Genomic DNA, 16,086 nt, shown 5'->3' with positions numbered 1-16,086 from the left:
AGTTATTAGATTAGAACTGTTATTTTTATATGACGCTTGAAACAAAATTATTGTTAATTTTTCCTGCGATAAAGAATATTATTATTATATGATTTTAGGCCCGAATTTTTCAGTAATAATTCACTGAAGCAAGATTTACATTCAAATCTGACAACATGTGAAACGCTATAGTAACAGATATTATTTTTGTTTCGTTTCCACCATAGTTACAAACTAACAGACTGATAAAAAGACAGACAAATATTAAGTGTTTCCATCCCCACGATTTACCACCCAGACAAGTACATTATACACATTATACTAATTTTTTGTTTCTTGTTTTGTATTAGACTGCATAGATGGTATAATTACATAATGTTTTTTTACTGAGATATACAAGGGTTTATTATAGCACAGAAAGTGTGTTTATGTATATATTCAAATCTTTTATTACAAATATAAGACAGGAAGCATTATGGAAAGCAATATAGAAATGTATCATAAGAAATAATTGAAATTTAATTCATTTTGTTATTTTTTTGTGTACCTTATATAATTAATAGGTTGTACAAACTAAATAACCTAGACGTATCAATCGGAAGATTTTATTATCTATGAATATAATTCCTTTTATTAAAGCAATAGATTAAGTGATATAACCATCTCACATATATCAGTTCTGCAAAAAATACAACAAAGAAAATAAATAAATTCTAAGAACAACGCAGTCTCGGCTAATCTGAAATTGTAATGCGTGCAGGATGTTCAGCCAAGTTTGTGTCAGCATTTTATTAGCTCCCAACCCCCAAACCTTATTTGGGTTTGTTAGGTAAAAAACATCTTGTTTTTTTTTTTTCAAAACAAACGTAAATGTTTACGTTACTATTTTATTACAGATATATTTACACATGGTACGAGTAAAGAATCAGGTTACACAAAAAAGAACTTATAACATTGGAATATGGTTTTGTAGAAGCGGAAATAATAGCGCAGTTAGGGTTTTTTATACTTTTTCAACATAGATAATGTTTTCGAATTGTATTTATTTCAAACATTAAATTTTCAATAGTATTTATGCATGTACTAAGTTTTGCATTATATTCAATGGGATTTGGAGATAGGCAATATTTATATACTGACTCCTTTTCAAGTTTATTTTTGACGATGAAAGGATTGTGAAGGAAACAAAATCGTTTGTATCACTGAACGATGCCATTTGTCCGGAAAAATCCTGTTTCATTCATTATATATTGTCTTTAGGGATATACAGTTTACATCTTTTAAGATTTTAACTCTTTGATGCCAACGAGAAAAAACCCAAAATAAATAAATTTTAAAATATGTTAAGAACAATCATATGAGATTTTAACATACAAACAATAAAAAAGTAATTGAAAGGAAAGTCAGTGTTAAACCTATTTTATTTTAAAAGTGCTATGAAACCTAACTCAACAAATGTGAATGTATCGAGAGGAAAGATATTTTGAGAAAATTTCAACATTACACTTCAAATTTTGAATTAAACTTTATTCCTATATAAACAAAATTAATTGTAAATTAATTATATTCTATAATGAATGGCCAAATATAGAATTTGACTAAGAATCTTTGCAACTTATTTCTCGATAGGGTTACATATTTTCATTACCGAGTATAAGAATTAATTTTCTGAATGGTTTACATCTTTTCCCAGTGTTTTAAAAATTAAACTAGCTAAAGACCTGAAAGTCTGTATGCAATATCATTGATAACTGTTACATGACTCGTGGCACACGTGGTGCGGCACACTCCTATCTTGTTATTATTAAAAATAATTAAACAATATAACTTGATTTTTAGAATATTATTCTTTGATGAATTATACACCAAAACTTTCAAAACCGTTCACAAATTTTTTTACTGCGAGTGTTTAGGTAAAACATTTACCATAAATTACAAAACTTTTTCTTTTATTGGCTGTACGTTTTACCTATAGGAAAATATCAGCTCTCAACTTATGTTTTGCGTAGGAATCTAAACAATCCAATACAGGATAGTTTTCAATATCTTGAGAGCAAAACACGTAATTAACCACGAATAACGCTGCATCTATGTTGCTATGACATCAGATGATAACTTATGGTCTACAAAAAATAGCTTCAAGACATTTAGTTTTGTATGACCCAGCAGATGTTTTTGTACATAATTAACATACCCTGTTATATTATGAGCCGCACTCCACTCGGCTGTCATTTCTAAAAATCAATAATTTAGAAAATACTCTAACGTCAGTAACTTTGCAAGTTTCGACAGCGCGTGATGTTGGTCTAACCGCTGTCGATAAACATTGACAGTTTGATAAGCTATTACGACATGCGACAAACCACTCGTATTAACCTTGACAGTGATTACTTATCTCATAGTAAATAATTAATAAGCTATTTATTCAATAGTCAAACTTTGTGTAAAGTGATAAGTTAATTTATCGTGGTGTAAAATATTACTAAGAATTAAAAATACTAAATTTATTTAAAAATAGCCGCACATATTAGGGGTTAAAACTTAAGATGTTAGCTATAATAAAGTAGACTTGTGGGTATACGAGGATGATTTAATATTTAACCAATGAATATTTAATGACGATATGTATTTTATGTTAATATCTTTTTGTATCATATGGCTTTGTATCATGTGTTAGTTTGGTTTTTAAAACTCGTGTGTGACAGAAACAGCCAAATAAAAATGTATTGAATCCTAAATAGTAAGGGTGGTGTAGTGGTTGTATAATCGCTCGAAAAATGAGAGATCTGGGTTTGAGTCGCGGTGGAGGAAGCACTTTTTTGGGATTAAGTCTTGATAGAAATATATTAAATTATGCGTGTGTATGTGTGTGTGTGTGTGTGTGTGTGTGTGTGTGTGTTCGCGCGCACGTGTATTTGCTCGTTAGAAGTACATTAATACTATTTCAACCAAATCAATCTGGCAAATAAAACATGGTAATTAATTTACTATTTACAAATTTACCTTAAACTACCTTAAAAATAGATGTACTAAATAAAAGATCTAATTTATAATACTAAAAAATTTTATTTTCTTACGGACAAGGCGCATGAGATCTTGTACGGTAATAAGTTGGTCGGCTGAAAAGTTCAAGAGAGTAAAGGTTATTAGGCGTGCCTATTAGGTTATTATTCCGCCTAGAATTTAATTTTGAAAAAAAGCGGAGAAGAGTTTTAGTAACTAGTGACAAGTTTTCGAGTTTCGAAAAATATGTGTTTATATATTACACAATAGTATAGTTATTATAAGTATATAACAGTCAAGTGTAATGCAGATATCAAAGACAATTACTAAGTAACTCTTTATATAGATCTAAACACTATTATAAAATACATCTATGTTGTTTAGGATTGAAACAGGCGTTGTAGAAAAACTCATATATTGCACCAAAAAGATCTTTACACAGGAAAAAACTAAAATGGCTATAGGAATACGTATTTTAACCGAAATAAACTTCTCAGACATACATATGTGTACTTGATAGAGTGCACAAACGTAAAGTCAACTTCTCTTTCCAAATGACACAAAGCCACATTACTCATTGTATCAAGAGACTCGGAAATTAAGTTCTTTGGCTTAGAATTCCTTCACGCTGGCCCAAAATGGTTTAATTATAAGTGAAATTGTTTATATTTAAATAATGGGGAGAAGTTATTTCGCGGTAATTATAAATACTGCTCCACTCTCCGATTTGAGGGCTTTATAACACTACTCTTTTAACTTAAACGTAAAATGGATCAAAACATTTGAATATTTTACAGTGATTATCAGCTATAGTCCGGTCAATTTAGCCAAAAAATAGGGGTAACTTTGCATTAATTCCCAGAAAGCAGAAAATTTGCATAGATGTTAGGGATACCATTTTTATGAAATTGTGAAAAGTCCCCATCGATCCCATGTCTGCTAATATTTTTATTCAAGGTTAAATTTCACAAAAATTGGCTTTTTGAATTTTTCAGCGAAACTATTAGTTTTATGAAAAAATATTTGAAACAAACATTGTAGATCATACAAGATTGCTCCTTATGCTTTTTATCATAACACTAACCATTTTTGAGAAAAAAACAATTACAAACTTTCTTACGCTGTATTGTCCATAATAAGCACGACTAAGCTGCCTATGATATCATTGGGCGTGTAATATAAGCAAAACTATAAGTCTGCGTGACTAATACATTCATATTGACCGATAATTCTGAGAATATGATATTAAAAAAACGGAGTCCCTAATTTTAAGGGATCTTCCTGTCATTCCAATGTTCGAGTGACCGTTCCGTCCACCTGCTTTTCTTGAGGTCGCACCTAAATCACCGTTAGTCTTGAAAATTCCTTCGTAGTGAAAACACAGAGCTATTTCAAATATTCTCTGTTAAAGTTTGTGCTGTATTCACTCAAATATGTCGCAAGAGTGTTTTATTTGCACTAAACTTTTATCTTCAAGTGAATATGTTATTGTTGATCGTGGCATGAAGACGTTACTTAACGTGAGTATTCAAGGGGAGAATCAATTTACTGATTACTTGAAGAATGTAAATTCAGCGACAAATCATGTGCAGTGTCGCAAACAATACAATAGAAAGAGTACAATTGCAGTAGCGAAATGGCAACATGAAGAGGAATCAGCTAGTACCTCTCAAAAAGTCCTCCTCGTACTAGAGCACATGTAAGTGAGCCATATTTTTCTTTTAAAAATTGTTCTTTATTTTTCGGCGACGAGTTGAGTGAGGAATACAAAAAGTAACAAGCACAGATCTCTCGTCGTAAAATTTGTAACGTTATAACTCTTTCATTTAAAGACTCAGTTATGAAATCAGCTCAGTCTTGTTCTGTTGACACCGCAAAAACTATTGTTGCTCGCATAGAGTTTGAACACGATTTAGTCACTGCTGAAGCTAAGTACCATAATGATTGCTTTGTATCATTTTTAAAGACGACCACTGGAGGCTAAGTCGGCCGTCCTCAAGATGAAGCATTGTATCTCGCCATGATGACTGCCAGTTTACGTTAGAAGAATTAGAAAATATTTGTAAAAACGTAAGTGTTGATAAAAGAAAAATTCAATTACGATTGAAGTTAAATTATAGTAATAGAGTCATTATTGTTGCAATTATTGTTACTAGGACAATTAACATTGTATGTTTTCTTGTTAATTATAATAATATTATCATTCAAGCTTAGATTGATAAAACCTAAAGGCAAAGAAAATCAATGAAGGCCCTATCAACTGCTGCAGCAATTATTCGGGAAGATAATCAATCGGTTCAATCATATACAGTTTTTACATGCTATGACTGGCTGTGATAAAACATCGGCAATGTTTCGAAGGGGTAAAACAACAATTTTTTTATTACTTGTGCACAAGCTTTCCAAGATATCAACTCTTCACCAGAAATCCTGTGTCTGTATATGGAGCTCCAAAAAATTACTTTGATAGACAAATTACATTTTTATCTTTTGCAAAACAAACACGTGCAATTAGCTTGCCTTCCTCAAATCACAGCTTCCGCTCACCAACAGTTTTATCCTGTATATTACTAGGTTCAGGTGTGGCTTGGTAATCAACTATACCCAGAATAATGGGGTTGGAAGGATGTCAATAATGCATTGGAACCAACCCACACACTTCTTTAACCTGCACCAGAAAACCTTAATTCTGTTTTTTGCAACTTCAAAAAGGGTGTAACTTAAGATGCAGCTGCAAAAAAGTAGAATTAGTTTGTTCACTAGCGTGTACCACTTTGTCAAGGCCAATCGTGTTCAAAGGTTGAATCTCCAACAGAAGAAGGTTTTTACATGAACGACGACAACTGATGTATCGCTGTTAGTACAATTTACGTCTACTCAAGAAGATGAGGAAGAAGAAGAAATAGAGAGAGAAGAAGATGGAGGGGAAGAAGAGGAAATAATTAGTGACAATAATGATGAATGAAATATGTTTACAACCAAGTATAACGGGACTTGTCACTCGAGCTGTACCTGATCGACAACGACCACACTAACAAGAGTGCAACGACTGAAAAGAAGAAGAATAACCAAAAGTTCATTAAATTTTACTGGAATAGACTGTGGAATATGCCTACTGGGGAAACCACATTAAAAAGATCGCGCTAGGTACACTACCTCATAGGTGGCGTGGAAACGTGTCCACAGTATAGACAATACAGCTTAAGAAAATTTTGTAATGGTTTTTTCTCAAAAAGGGTTAGTGTTATGAAAAAAGTATAAGGAACATTTTTGTAGATAATTGCATGATCTACAATTTTTGTTTGAAATATTTTTTCATAAAACTAACCGATTAGCTGACAAATTCAAAAAACCAATTTTTGTGAAATTTGACCTTGAATATAAAATTTTGCAGACACGGGATCGATGGGGAATTTTTACAATTTCATAACAATGGTTTCACTAACATCTATACACATTTTCAGCTTTCTGGGAATTTTTGCAAAGGTCAATGTCAAAATTGACCGGACTACTAACTCAAGAGCTTTTAGATTGTCCATTAAAAACAGTACGTCCACGATGCCCCTATTGTTCAGTAGAGAATTGCGTGCGAAGCCGTGATGAACTGCTAATATAATATACTATAATGTGAATGACACGCAACATTACAAAATATGCTTAGGTTATGACTTTTTGAAGTATAATGTGTAACAGTATGTTTAATATTATTATGAGTTATTAAGGTCACCAAATTGTAAGCTCCGGCCACCCAAGAATATAAAATACATTTTTGTATGTTTTCTTATGTTTTATGTAACATTTTATTGAAGGAAAACCGTATTAGTTGAGTTAACAATTAAGCCTAACACGGTGAGGTTGGATCTGATGCTTACATAAATGTGCTATGCAAACCAAGTATTAAATCAATAAATACCCTGAAGTTAAATAATTTATTATAAGACATACGCAAGTAAAACAATTACCTCAATAATATTTACTTTATTTATTGTTCATTGTATTGAATAAAAATAAAAGTATTTATATGTTATATACTAATACGTATTGATACTATTCTTTCACTTACTTTAAAATATTGTTATCTACATTAATTAATTTCTTAATTATATCCTGAAAAACATAATTTTGAGTAATATTAAATGTTAATAAAACAATACATTCTAATAATAATCTAATAATATCTAACACGAATACATATTCCTACAGAAAGTTACAAGTCACATCGATATATACAGTTCTCACATCATTTCTTATTCCTTTCTCATTTTGTGAAGGAAAAAAGCTATAATTGTTTGTATAGAAAACTTTTTTTCACCATAAATTAAACGCAAAAGATACATTTACTCCAGAAAACTTAAGGATTACATATCTGTAATTTCTTATGCATCAAATGAACCATTACAAGTTTAATAATAATTTTACCTCTTATTTTCCACTCCCTATACAAAAAAACACACTTACCACCACACCGCCTTCTCAGTAGTCAGTTCATAGAAAAGGTACAGTGACTATAAAATTATGACGCAAATAACATTTTAATACCGTAACATTTTGGTTAGAGACACAACATGCTCTAGGCCTACATAAAATTTAAACAAAACGAATAACCATTTATGTGACGTGTAAACAAGCATTGAATACGAATGATGTTATGAATTTTTTTTTATCGATATAGATAATGGTGTGAAAATATACACTGAGGTACATTAGGAACATAAAATATAGCATATCAACGGCATTCCTTCTTAATCACAAGAGATATATTAAATTCCCGTTATCCTGATAGGAAGAAGAAGCTTCGCCAAGTGCTCATTAAAGAATAAATCCTACTCATGGGGATATTGATTTATTTACCACCTATTAATGAACGGGCCAGGGTGGAGGTTGATGAAATATGCCGTCATTTTGAACAGAATGGGACGGTTCTATCAGCTCAGAGGCGGTTTCTTTGATCCGTGCATCACATAGGTTCACCTTTGGCTTAACGGTGCAATCAGTATCGTTATCAGCGAAGGTTTTGTACTGTCCTTGACATTTAAGTGTTTTTTAAGGCTGTATATTGTCCAGTATCCATCTGAGGTACTTAGAAACATCGGTAAAGAACGCTCCTGATCCGTTGGCACAGATGGTCGACCCTGCTGATAAAATACCAATAAGGAAATATCTTGGCTGACCATCCTTGATCAAAACCTTCATCGCAGGGCCACCCGAGTCCCCTCTGCAAGTATCTTTACCAACTTCATTTCCAATACAAATCACAGTTTTTTTCGGTGGATTTTCTGTTGAAATATTTTTAAATGCCATAGCTCTGCAATACAAAGCTGAACAATAGTCTTCTGGCCCAATTTTAAGCTTAAGAGTCTGAAGAACATTTGACTTCTCATTTATTTCTGAAATAATCAAAGCCGTGTTAGCAAATTAATAGTTCTAATAAATCATAAGAAATCTACTATCACTATTTATTAATACTATTTCACCTTTATCAAATTAAATATAAGGTATATACCCTCAGTAGTAAAACAATTTAGTGAATTCATTTTCGAAACAAAATGGCAACCGTTAAACTGTAGAATACCATATTTTGGGTTTAAGTTTCCAATTAAAACTATATAATATGCTAAATAGAATGCTAAGCACTCATCATATATTAACTAAAAAAATATAACAAAGTTTTAAGTGAAAGCAAAAGTTTATTGGAGGAACCATTATATTACGGTGGGTGCTATGTTACATGTTTTGATTGTGAAAAGACTAGAAAGGTTACACCTCAATTTCCTGAACAAGTGCCACCCCTAAAGAAATAATAAAATAATGAACTATACTTATTGGGATAAAATTATAATATTCCTACAATTCTTATAATAACTGAATCAAAGTTTATTTTGAATTAAATTTTAAGTTGTACTACTTGCCAATTTCAACCTGGAAGACAACAATATTTGTTTTGATATTGTTAGCATTGAATAAAATTAAAATATGCTATAGTTTCTGAATGAATGATTTGCTTGCATTTTGTCCTATTTAACTTAAATTAACACATGGTTCCAACATCCGTTCATAATACACGTATGTGACCCAATTAATGTTTTCTAATCAAACTATATTCTAAACCAAAACTTCATAGATATTTGTAAACCTTATTAATATAAACTATAAAACAGTGTAAAATATTGGATTTACAGTGGTTTTGAATCTATAAAAGTATCAAAATCCTTCACCATTATTTCATATTCTCTTACTAATGAAGCAATTGCAATACATTTTTATGATTACATTAACGAGGAAAATTATATCTCAGTACCGTGCAGCTCGGACTGAGGGGCACTTCAGTTCACCTTACAACAGATTCAATGGCTCTGTGTAGAATTAAATGGTATGTCATTGTGATGATTGGTATTAAGTCCTGAACTTATCAATGTAGCACCATTTGTCAGATAGATGGTGTCAAGTAAAGGATCAAAATATGCAGTGTATCTAACAAGAATGAATGATCAAAATAGGACAAATTTTAAATCTTCATATAAGAAAATTCTTGAGATATACATTAAACTACACGTTACAGCAAAATTAATACATTAAATTCGAATCTAATTATTTAATGTCTTTCAGGTGTAATTCCTCTACTAATGACGCATTGAAAAAATATTCGTTTTTATGATTTATAGGATTTTAAGGTGTCTGTCATTATGGGCGAAGAAATATGTTTTGATTAACTTTATTACTAATTTAACTCTACACTTTATTCACACACTATTCAACAAAAAGGGGCTCCCCGAAATGGCTATATCAGCCGCTCGAGAAAATAAAAGTATAGAAACTGTCCTAGGAGAATGTGGGGGCGTTTATCAGAGATCTGGAACTAAACAAGAAAAAATCTATGGTCTGTGTTATACATGCCAGATTAGTACCATTCATATGATACGATAATGTTATATTAACATCTTTATATTTATAAAATTCTGGTATTGTAAACTACTAACAGGGAGAAGTTCCTTTCGATGTACTTCAATATAAATAAATGCCTCAAATAATATAGAACAATATCTTAGTCTGAGGTACACAGATATTACGAAAAAACTGTTTTTCCAAGAATCTTGTGTTCTACAAATTACAAACATCATCCTGTGTGATGATGGCAAAGTCCCTCCATGGAATTTGGCTGAATGCTAGTAAAGCCTAAAACTGAGGGTGGTATCGCAAGAATTAAATGGGGTTATAAACCTGAAATTTCGTATATCTTATTTAACTATCACTAGGGGTTCGGTGCAAAGTTCATTTTTCTTTCTAATGTTTGTCTGTCTGTCATTTTTACGACTTGATTAACTTATTACATTTAACATGCTAATTACTGAACGTACTCAGCATTTAAGGTACTTACAAACTAATAATTGCCAAAATTACCTGGACTTGTCACACCCCATCCTGCGACCTCTGCATATTCGTTCGTGAAGTTTAAACCCTGGTCGTCAGTAACCAAGCATATTGGCTTTACGTAATCTGCAGGCAGAAAATATAAGGATATTTTAAAAATCTTTTTTTTTTTCTTTTAAAGGTTATACGCCCAGAAAAATATGGATCGTACATTTGATAAAAAAAACTCGATGAACTAAAATTTTGGAATAATTCACTTTAACTATGTAAAAATTTAAAACTCAAAATTATACGGCAGTTTCCAACTTTCGTAGAAATTCTCATAATGACAAGAAATTAATGGGGACATGAAAGGAAAATCAAGATTCCAAACCAAAATTTCAAGCACATTTAGAGTATATATATATAGTATACTAGTTTTTAATGTTTATTACTATTTATTTCTTTAAAATACTTTTTTACTAATCAATGCGCTAAAAATATCTTAGAATATAAATATGTACAAATTAGTACCTCATACCATTAAATTTTATAGGATTTCTTAGGCGAATTAATGCAATATCGTTTAAAAATTTTGAACCATCGTGCTCTGAATGCTTTATTATTCTCTCTATGGCTCTGTATTGTACCCTTGGTGCACACACGTTCTGTTCGCAATCTGGATCTTGGTTAGTAGTATGTTCACCCAACGCGATACCTAACCTGGAACAACGTGAATTTGTAATATTTTATCCCACTATACTACAATAAAAATTTATCTTTATAACTTTTGTAAACGCGCGTAAGATTTAACAATTAACACTACATTCTCGTTAGAAGTTTTTTCAGAGTACTCAATTTTTAACCTTTAATTGACCAAAATTATTCTTTATATAGAGTAGAGTTGTCCGATTTCAATTCTTTAAGTTTATTTTTTTATTTACTAATCAATACCTTTAAAATGGTATGTTGCAAAACTATAAGTGCCATATGAAAATTTTCAGTTGCCCCTCATCCCCTTGTCTAATGAGAGTCAAAAATTTAAATGCTATCATTATTAGTGTAACATTTTGTAGCTAGTAAGATTGCCGCAAACATATCGTATATATATCTAACATAACAAAAAGTGAAGATGAGCTGCAACTTACTTTCTAATCGCCCTTTTTAATACTATATATTTACTCTATACACTTACGTCTGGCCAGACTTGGGTATCAAATGAATTTAAACTGAAGATAATCCTGAAATTCGTTTAAACCAAGTAATTGTAATAAAGAAATGTTTATTTAAAAAACTGAAAAGGATCAATAATTAAATATGATGTCATAAAAATTAATATGTATAATGATTTATGTACAGTATAAATTTTTCAAGAAATATGATAATTTTCAAATACACAGCTAGCTATATTGGAGTACTAAATGGCACAATAAAATTAGTCAACCTGATATAATAATGAATTTAAACATCTATATTGGTAGTAAAGTGAAAGAGAAAGTACATAAATAGAAAAGAACTGAAATAATCGAAAATTCATTGGTAACCATATTAATGAACAATTGTTTCTTCACCTTCACCACTACATGAAAAGTGTATTACATTACACAGAACTCTATTAGATTAGTTTTAACTATATGTAACTGTATATAAAGGTGTAATTCCACTAAACAACCATGTAAGATCAAATATACTGCGAACTAATTCGTGTCTTGAGAATAGCAGATTCCTAATTGAGTGACAAAATGCTAGCCATAAGTCATAACTATACTTAGAGAATGTCTAACATTTCAGCCAGCCTCGTTAACCCATACTTCATACTGTTGTCTTGAACAATATAAAAATTGGTTCGCATGATTTGTTACGGTATAAAATCATGAGCCTAAGAGTAGCATATACTGAAGTTTTCACTAATAATCTTAAATAATTCAAGTTTATTATAGGTTTCGTCAAGCCAATGGCTGAGTCAAGATAACGGATCAAACACAACACAAAATACGTTGAGTTATTTACAGTCTGATACGGTTTTAACCAAGATGCTTTGTTTTTAACCACAACTAAATAATTTCAGTGCCTGAGGGTGCAAAATTTTGAAAAACCAAATAACACTAATTCTCAAAACATTCAATCAGGTTAACAAGGTACTTTATGTTTTTGGGACATTGTATTATATTCAGCGATTTTAGGGGACTATGTTAATCTCAACATCTTATTTCAATTATTCTTTACGATTTTTCCGTATATGAGGTAAATTGTGGTGTGCAGCAAATTTAATAAAAATATTTTGTTTTTATAAGAGAACTAAAATGTATTTGTATTGCACAAATATTTCTTACCTAATTCAAACGTTTGTGCAAAATAAAAACGTTACATCAATACTCGTAGTAACTAAAGTTTAATTTAAAGTAACCAAACATATATCTATGAGATTTAAATAATTAGTTAAACCTTAAAATTAAGGTCATGTTTGTTTACTTACGAATATGAATTCGTGTCAAGGATACAATGAGCAGCTGACAGAACATAAAATTTATTCACAATCACCCCACCACAGATTACGAAGAACCACCGATTTTGGATAGAACTTGAGCTTTCATTTTCTTCCCAACCTATGAAATAAATCATCCCTTTTAATATGAGAAATGAAAAGGTCAGAAAAATTTTAAATGTTGGTCGAAATATTATTAACTCTTAACTTAAAAAAGAAGTTGATTTGAACATGTCAAGTACTTACTACAAGTACATCTACAAGTCAAATACTTTGGCTTTTAGATAGGTGTAGGGGAAATGACGATAAGATATGGTAAGATGGTATGTTGAGGAAAACATCCAAGAAGACTCAAATCTGTAACACACACCAGCCTATCCCTCTACATTATGTACGATTACCTCAATATCTGAAGGCTATTAATGTTTCGTTGTTTAGCAATTGTTTTAGTCTAATAGAATATTAACAATTAGTCTTAACAATAACTGATAAGTAGCTACTAGTCGACACAACCCAAAGGATTAGTCGAAGTTCTCCCATCTGGATAGTTCAATTCTCGTGCAAACCCTGTTTTATTCTCTGAGGCATATACCAGAAAAAACATATTTTGAACTCTTGGACACTTTAAAATGTCTAAACGAAAATGTTTTCTGGAATAATCCAATGCAAATAAATTACTTTTTACATTTAAGTCCGTCCTGTTTAATCTTGTAAGCTGAAGTTGATCCTTAAAACAGAACTACTGTACGATTGCTATGGGCCTTTATCCCTAGACTTATGATATTCGAAAATTCTAAAAAAATCATACAAATGAATAATCTAGTTATTTTTCTAATTCATCCATCTATTCCTTTATCCTAAACAATATTTTAATTGTTTTTATGCTGCATATTCGTCAGTTATATAAGTAATCTCTTAGCTATTATCTGCTATATAATGGCATAACTTATAAACGTTTTAATGTATTACTCTATCAATCACTGCTCGTAATTATGTACAAAAAATGTTCTATAATAAATAATATAGTTTAAACCTTTTTCACACGTACTAATCATTAGTCATTATTAGTCATTAGTCATTGTTCAACATATCAATTTAAACAAATATAAAACTCATTAAACTGAAACACTCACCTAGTTTTATTTGTGCCATCCAAGGAAATTGACCGATCCTTGCGTTTTTACCTCCAACGATACGATTATGATAAACAAGTCCACACGTCCGGTCATTTATCAGGTGATAATTTTTATGTAACCTAATATCTGAAATGTAAATGAAAAACTTATGGGATTTACTACGTATATTTGATTATATTTCTACATTTATTGAATACATAAAGACGGAACCTATAGTATATCAGTAGACAATCAAAAATATTTAAAACTATTTTCGTACAAATATTGTCTAAAAGTATTCTTTTTTATACATTTTAATTATTTAAAACAATTTTTATAATTTCCAAATACAGCAGATTAATTAGGAAACGTATTTTTTAACATTCAATCTAAATATTATTGCATGAATACAGTGATTTTCATTTAAGACTTACGTACCCTCATTAATTTCTGAACCTGAACATGTATATACTAGACAAATACTACACAATAAAACAATTGCTATTAGCAAATGTGAAACATGCATTCTAATGATTGCTTCAATTAATCAAGTCTGACTGAATAAGCTGAGATAGGCAATCAATTCAAATATACAAATAACTCTATTGCTACACGTTCAAACGTTTGTTAATAACAATGGAACCAATGGAACGTTTAATTAACCATTAAGTATAGACTTTTATTTACCGATTTAAAATGATTTTTATTACTTATGCATTTATCGCACAAGTTGTATTCAATGCTCTCAAATAATTCGTATCGTTACCACAGAACACGTAAATTAAATTCATTACAGACGTAGCATAGTACTCCGTACTATATTGAATTGATTTCAAACTACCGAATCATACTTTATCGCCTTTGAATGTAATTATCATTTCTACTAGGTAGTCCTTATGACGAATCAACACAAGTGTAATCTACGCCTTATATTGGGAAATGTAGATTAGCAGAATTTAGTTTGCGCCTGGGAAAATAATATTTGTACCACTTGCGTGACACCAGTCGCTCTTGTATTCTATCAGATACTGCAAAAATAGATTTAACAATATATTAAGAAACTTCGCCTACTTGATTCTTAAAAAAAGATTCTAATTCAACACCCGCTTACCGCTTAGGTTTAAATTCTATTTTTCAGCTTCTCTTAGTGTTCTAAAAAGTTTAAACCAATGTTTATAGTTTCCAAGAGGCAAAACCAACAATTCTAAAATCACTATCAATACTCATGTCATGTATTTTTTTACTATTGGGGAAAGATAGTAGATACTCTTGTTTTATATGTTATGCTCATGTATGTTAATACATGAACTTATGTAAGTTCTATGTTCATTTACGTTAATCAAACAGTTATTTTTTTATTTTAAACGAGAGACCTTTGTTTTCAATGTAAACATCTTCAGATCCATATAACAACAATACATGTCAGTTATATTGACATGTACGACAAAAAAGTCACTTAAGTAAAAAAGGCATGATTAATAATTTTTTTTCTATGTCAATAATTGTTACACATGTTTGTATTTAAATTGATATCAATACACACAGACGTTTCAAACATTTCTCCTTAAACACACCATTTTATTTTAGATTTGAAATTCCCCAAAATATTTACTATTACAAGCACACGAATAACATAAATAATAAGTATAATATAAATATATTACTATACAAATTGTTATTACTACCATACCCAGATATAAAGAATCGATCACGTACCAGTAAATATTTATGCACCTTCATGCCACGTTCTATTTTAGTTCAGGTTAAAATACCATTATGTGGTTTAAAATGGTTTCAAAGATAAGCTGCAATAGTATAAGTCGTTGGCTACCCATGGTATCCTATTTAATGTTTACAATTTGCACTTATAATACATTTTATCTTAAAAATGGCGAATAATTATATTGTTTTGAAAATATTACATTTACAAATTTTAGAATGAATTTTAATACGTTTATTATGTTATAGCATTGCAGCTTTTATAAATAAAAAAGTATATTTCAAAGTAAAAGTGCTGGAATAACGAACCATTTTCAAAGTGTAAAGTATATACAAACTTAAAGTATGCTTAGTTCAGAACAAAATCTACTAAGTGTAACCTAATTTTTCACGTGTTTCTTTTTTTAATTCAATGTCCTTATAGATTTTTACAATTTT

At 30.4% G+C, this 16,086-nt stretch overlaps 1 protein-coding gene across 1 annotated transcript; it reads right to left on the bottom strand.

Annotated features, from left to right (window-relative positions):
- Positions 1-6,945: 6,945 nt before the first annotated feature.
- Positions 6,946-14,533, bottom strand: LOC124361495 (CLIP domain-containing serine protease 2-like). Its single transcript, XM_046815551.1, has 6 exons — positions 14,368-14,533; positions 13,948-14,076; positions 12,806-12,935; positions 10,871-11,052; positions 10,381-10,476; positions 6,946-8,369 (listed from the first exon to the last, which is right to left on the bottom strand). Exons 1-6 carry the CDS (start codon positions 14,453-14,455, stop codon positions 8,026-8,028), a joined length of 969 nt encoding a protein of 322 aa, XP_046671507.1. The 5' UTR covers positions 14,456-14,533; the 3' UTR covers positions 6,946-8,025.
- Positions 14,534-16,086: the final 1,553 nt, after the last annotated feature.

The sequence above is a fragment of the Homalodisca vitripennis genome, chromosome 4 (genome assembly GCF_021130785.1).
Source record: "Homalodisca vitripennis isolate AUS2020 chromosome 4, UT_GWSS_2.1, whole genome shotgun sequence".
Classification (NCBI taxonomy): domain Eukaryota; kingdom Metazoa; phylum Arthropoda; class Insecta; order Hemiptera; family Cicadellidae; genus Homalodisca; species Homalodisca vitripennis.
This window is presented reverse-complemented; position numbering and strand designations above follow the sequence as displayed.

Coding starts and splice junctions, on each gene's coding strand:
- LOC124361495 (XM_046815551.1), bottom strand. CDS start 14,455: ATGCATGTTTCACATTTGCTAATAGCAATTGTTTTATTGTGTAGTATT. Junction 11,053..12,805: donor CTTGACACGAATTCATATTC/GTAAGTAAACAA, acceptor ACGTTGTTCCAG/GTTAGGTATCGCGTTGGGTG. Junction 10,477..10,870: donor AAATCCTATAAAATTTAATG/GTATGAGGTACT, acceptor TTCTGCCTGCAG/ATTACGTAAAGCCAATATGC.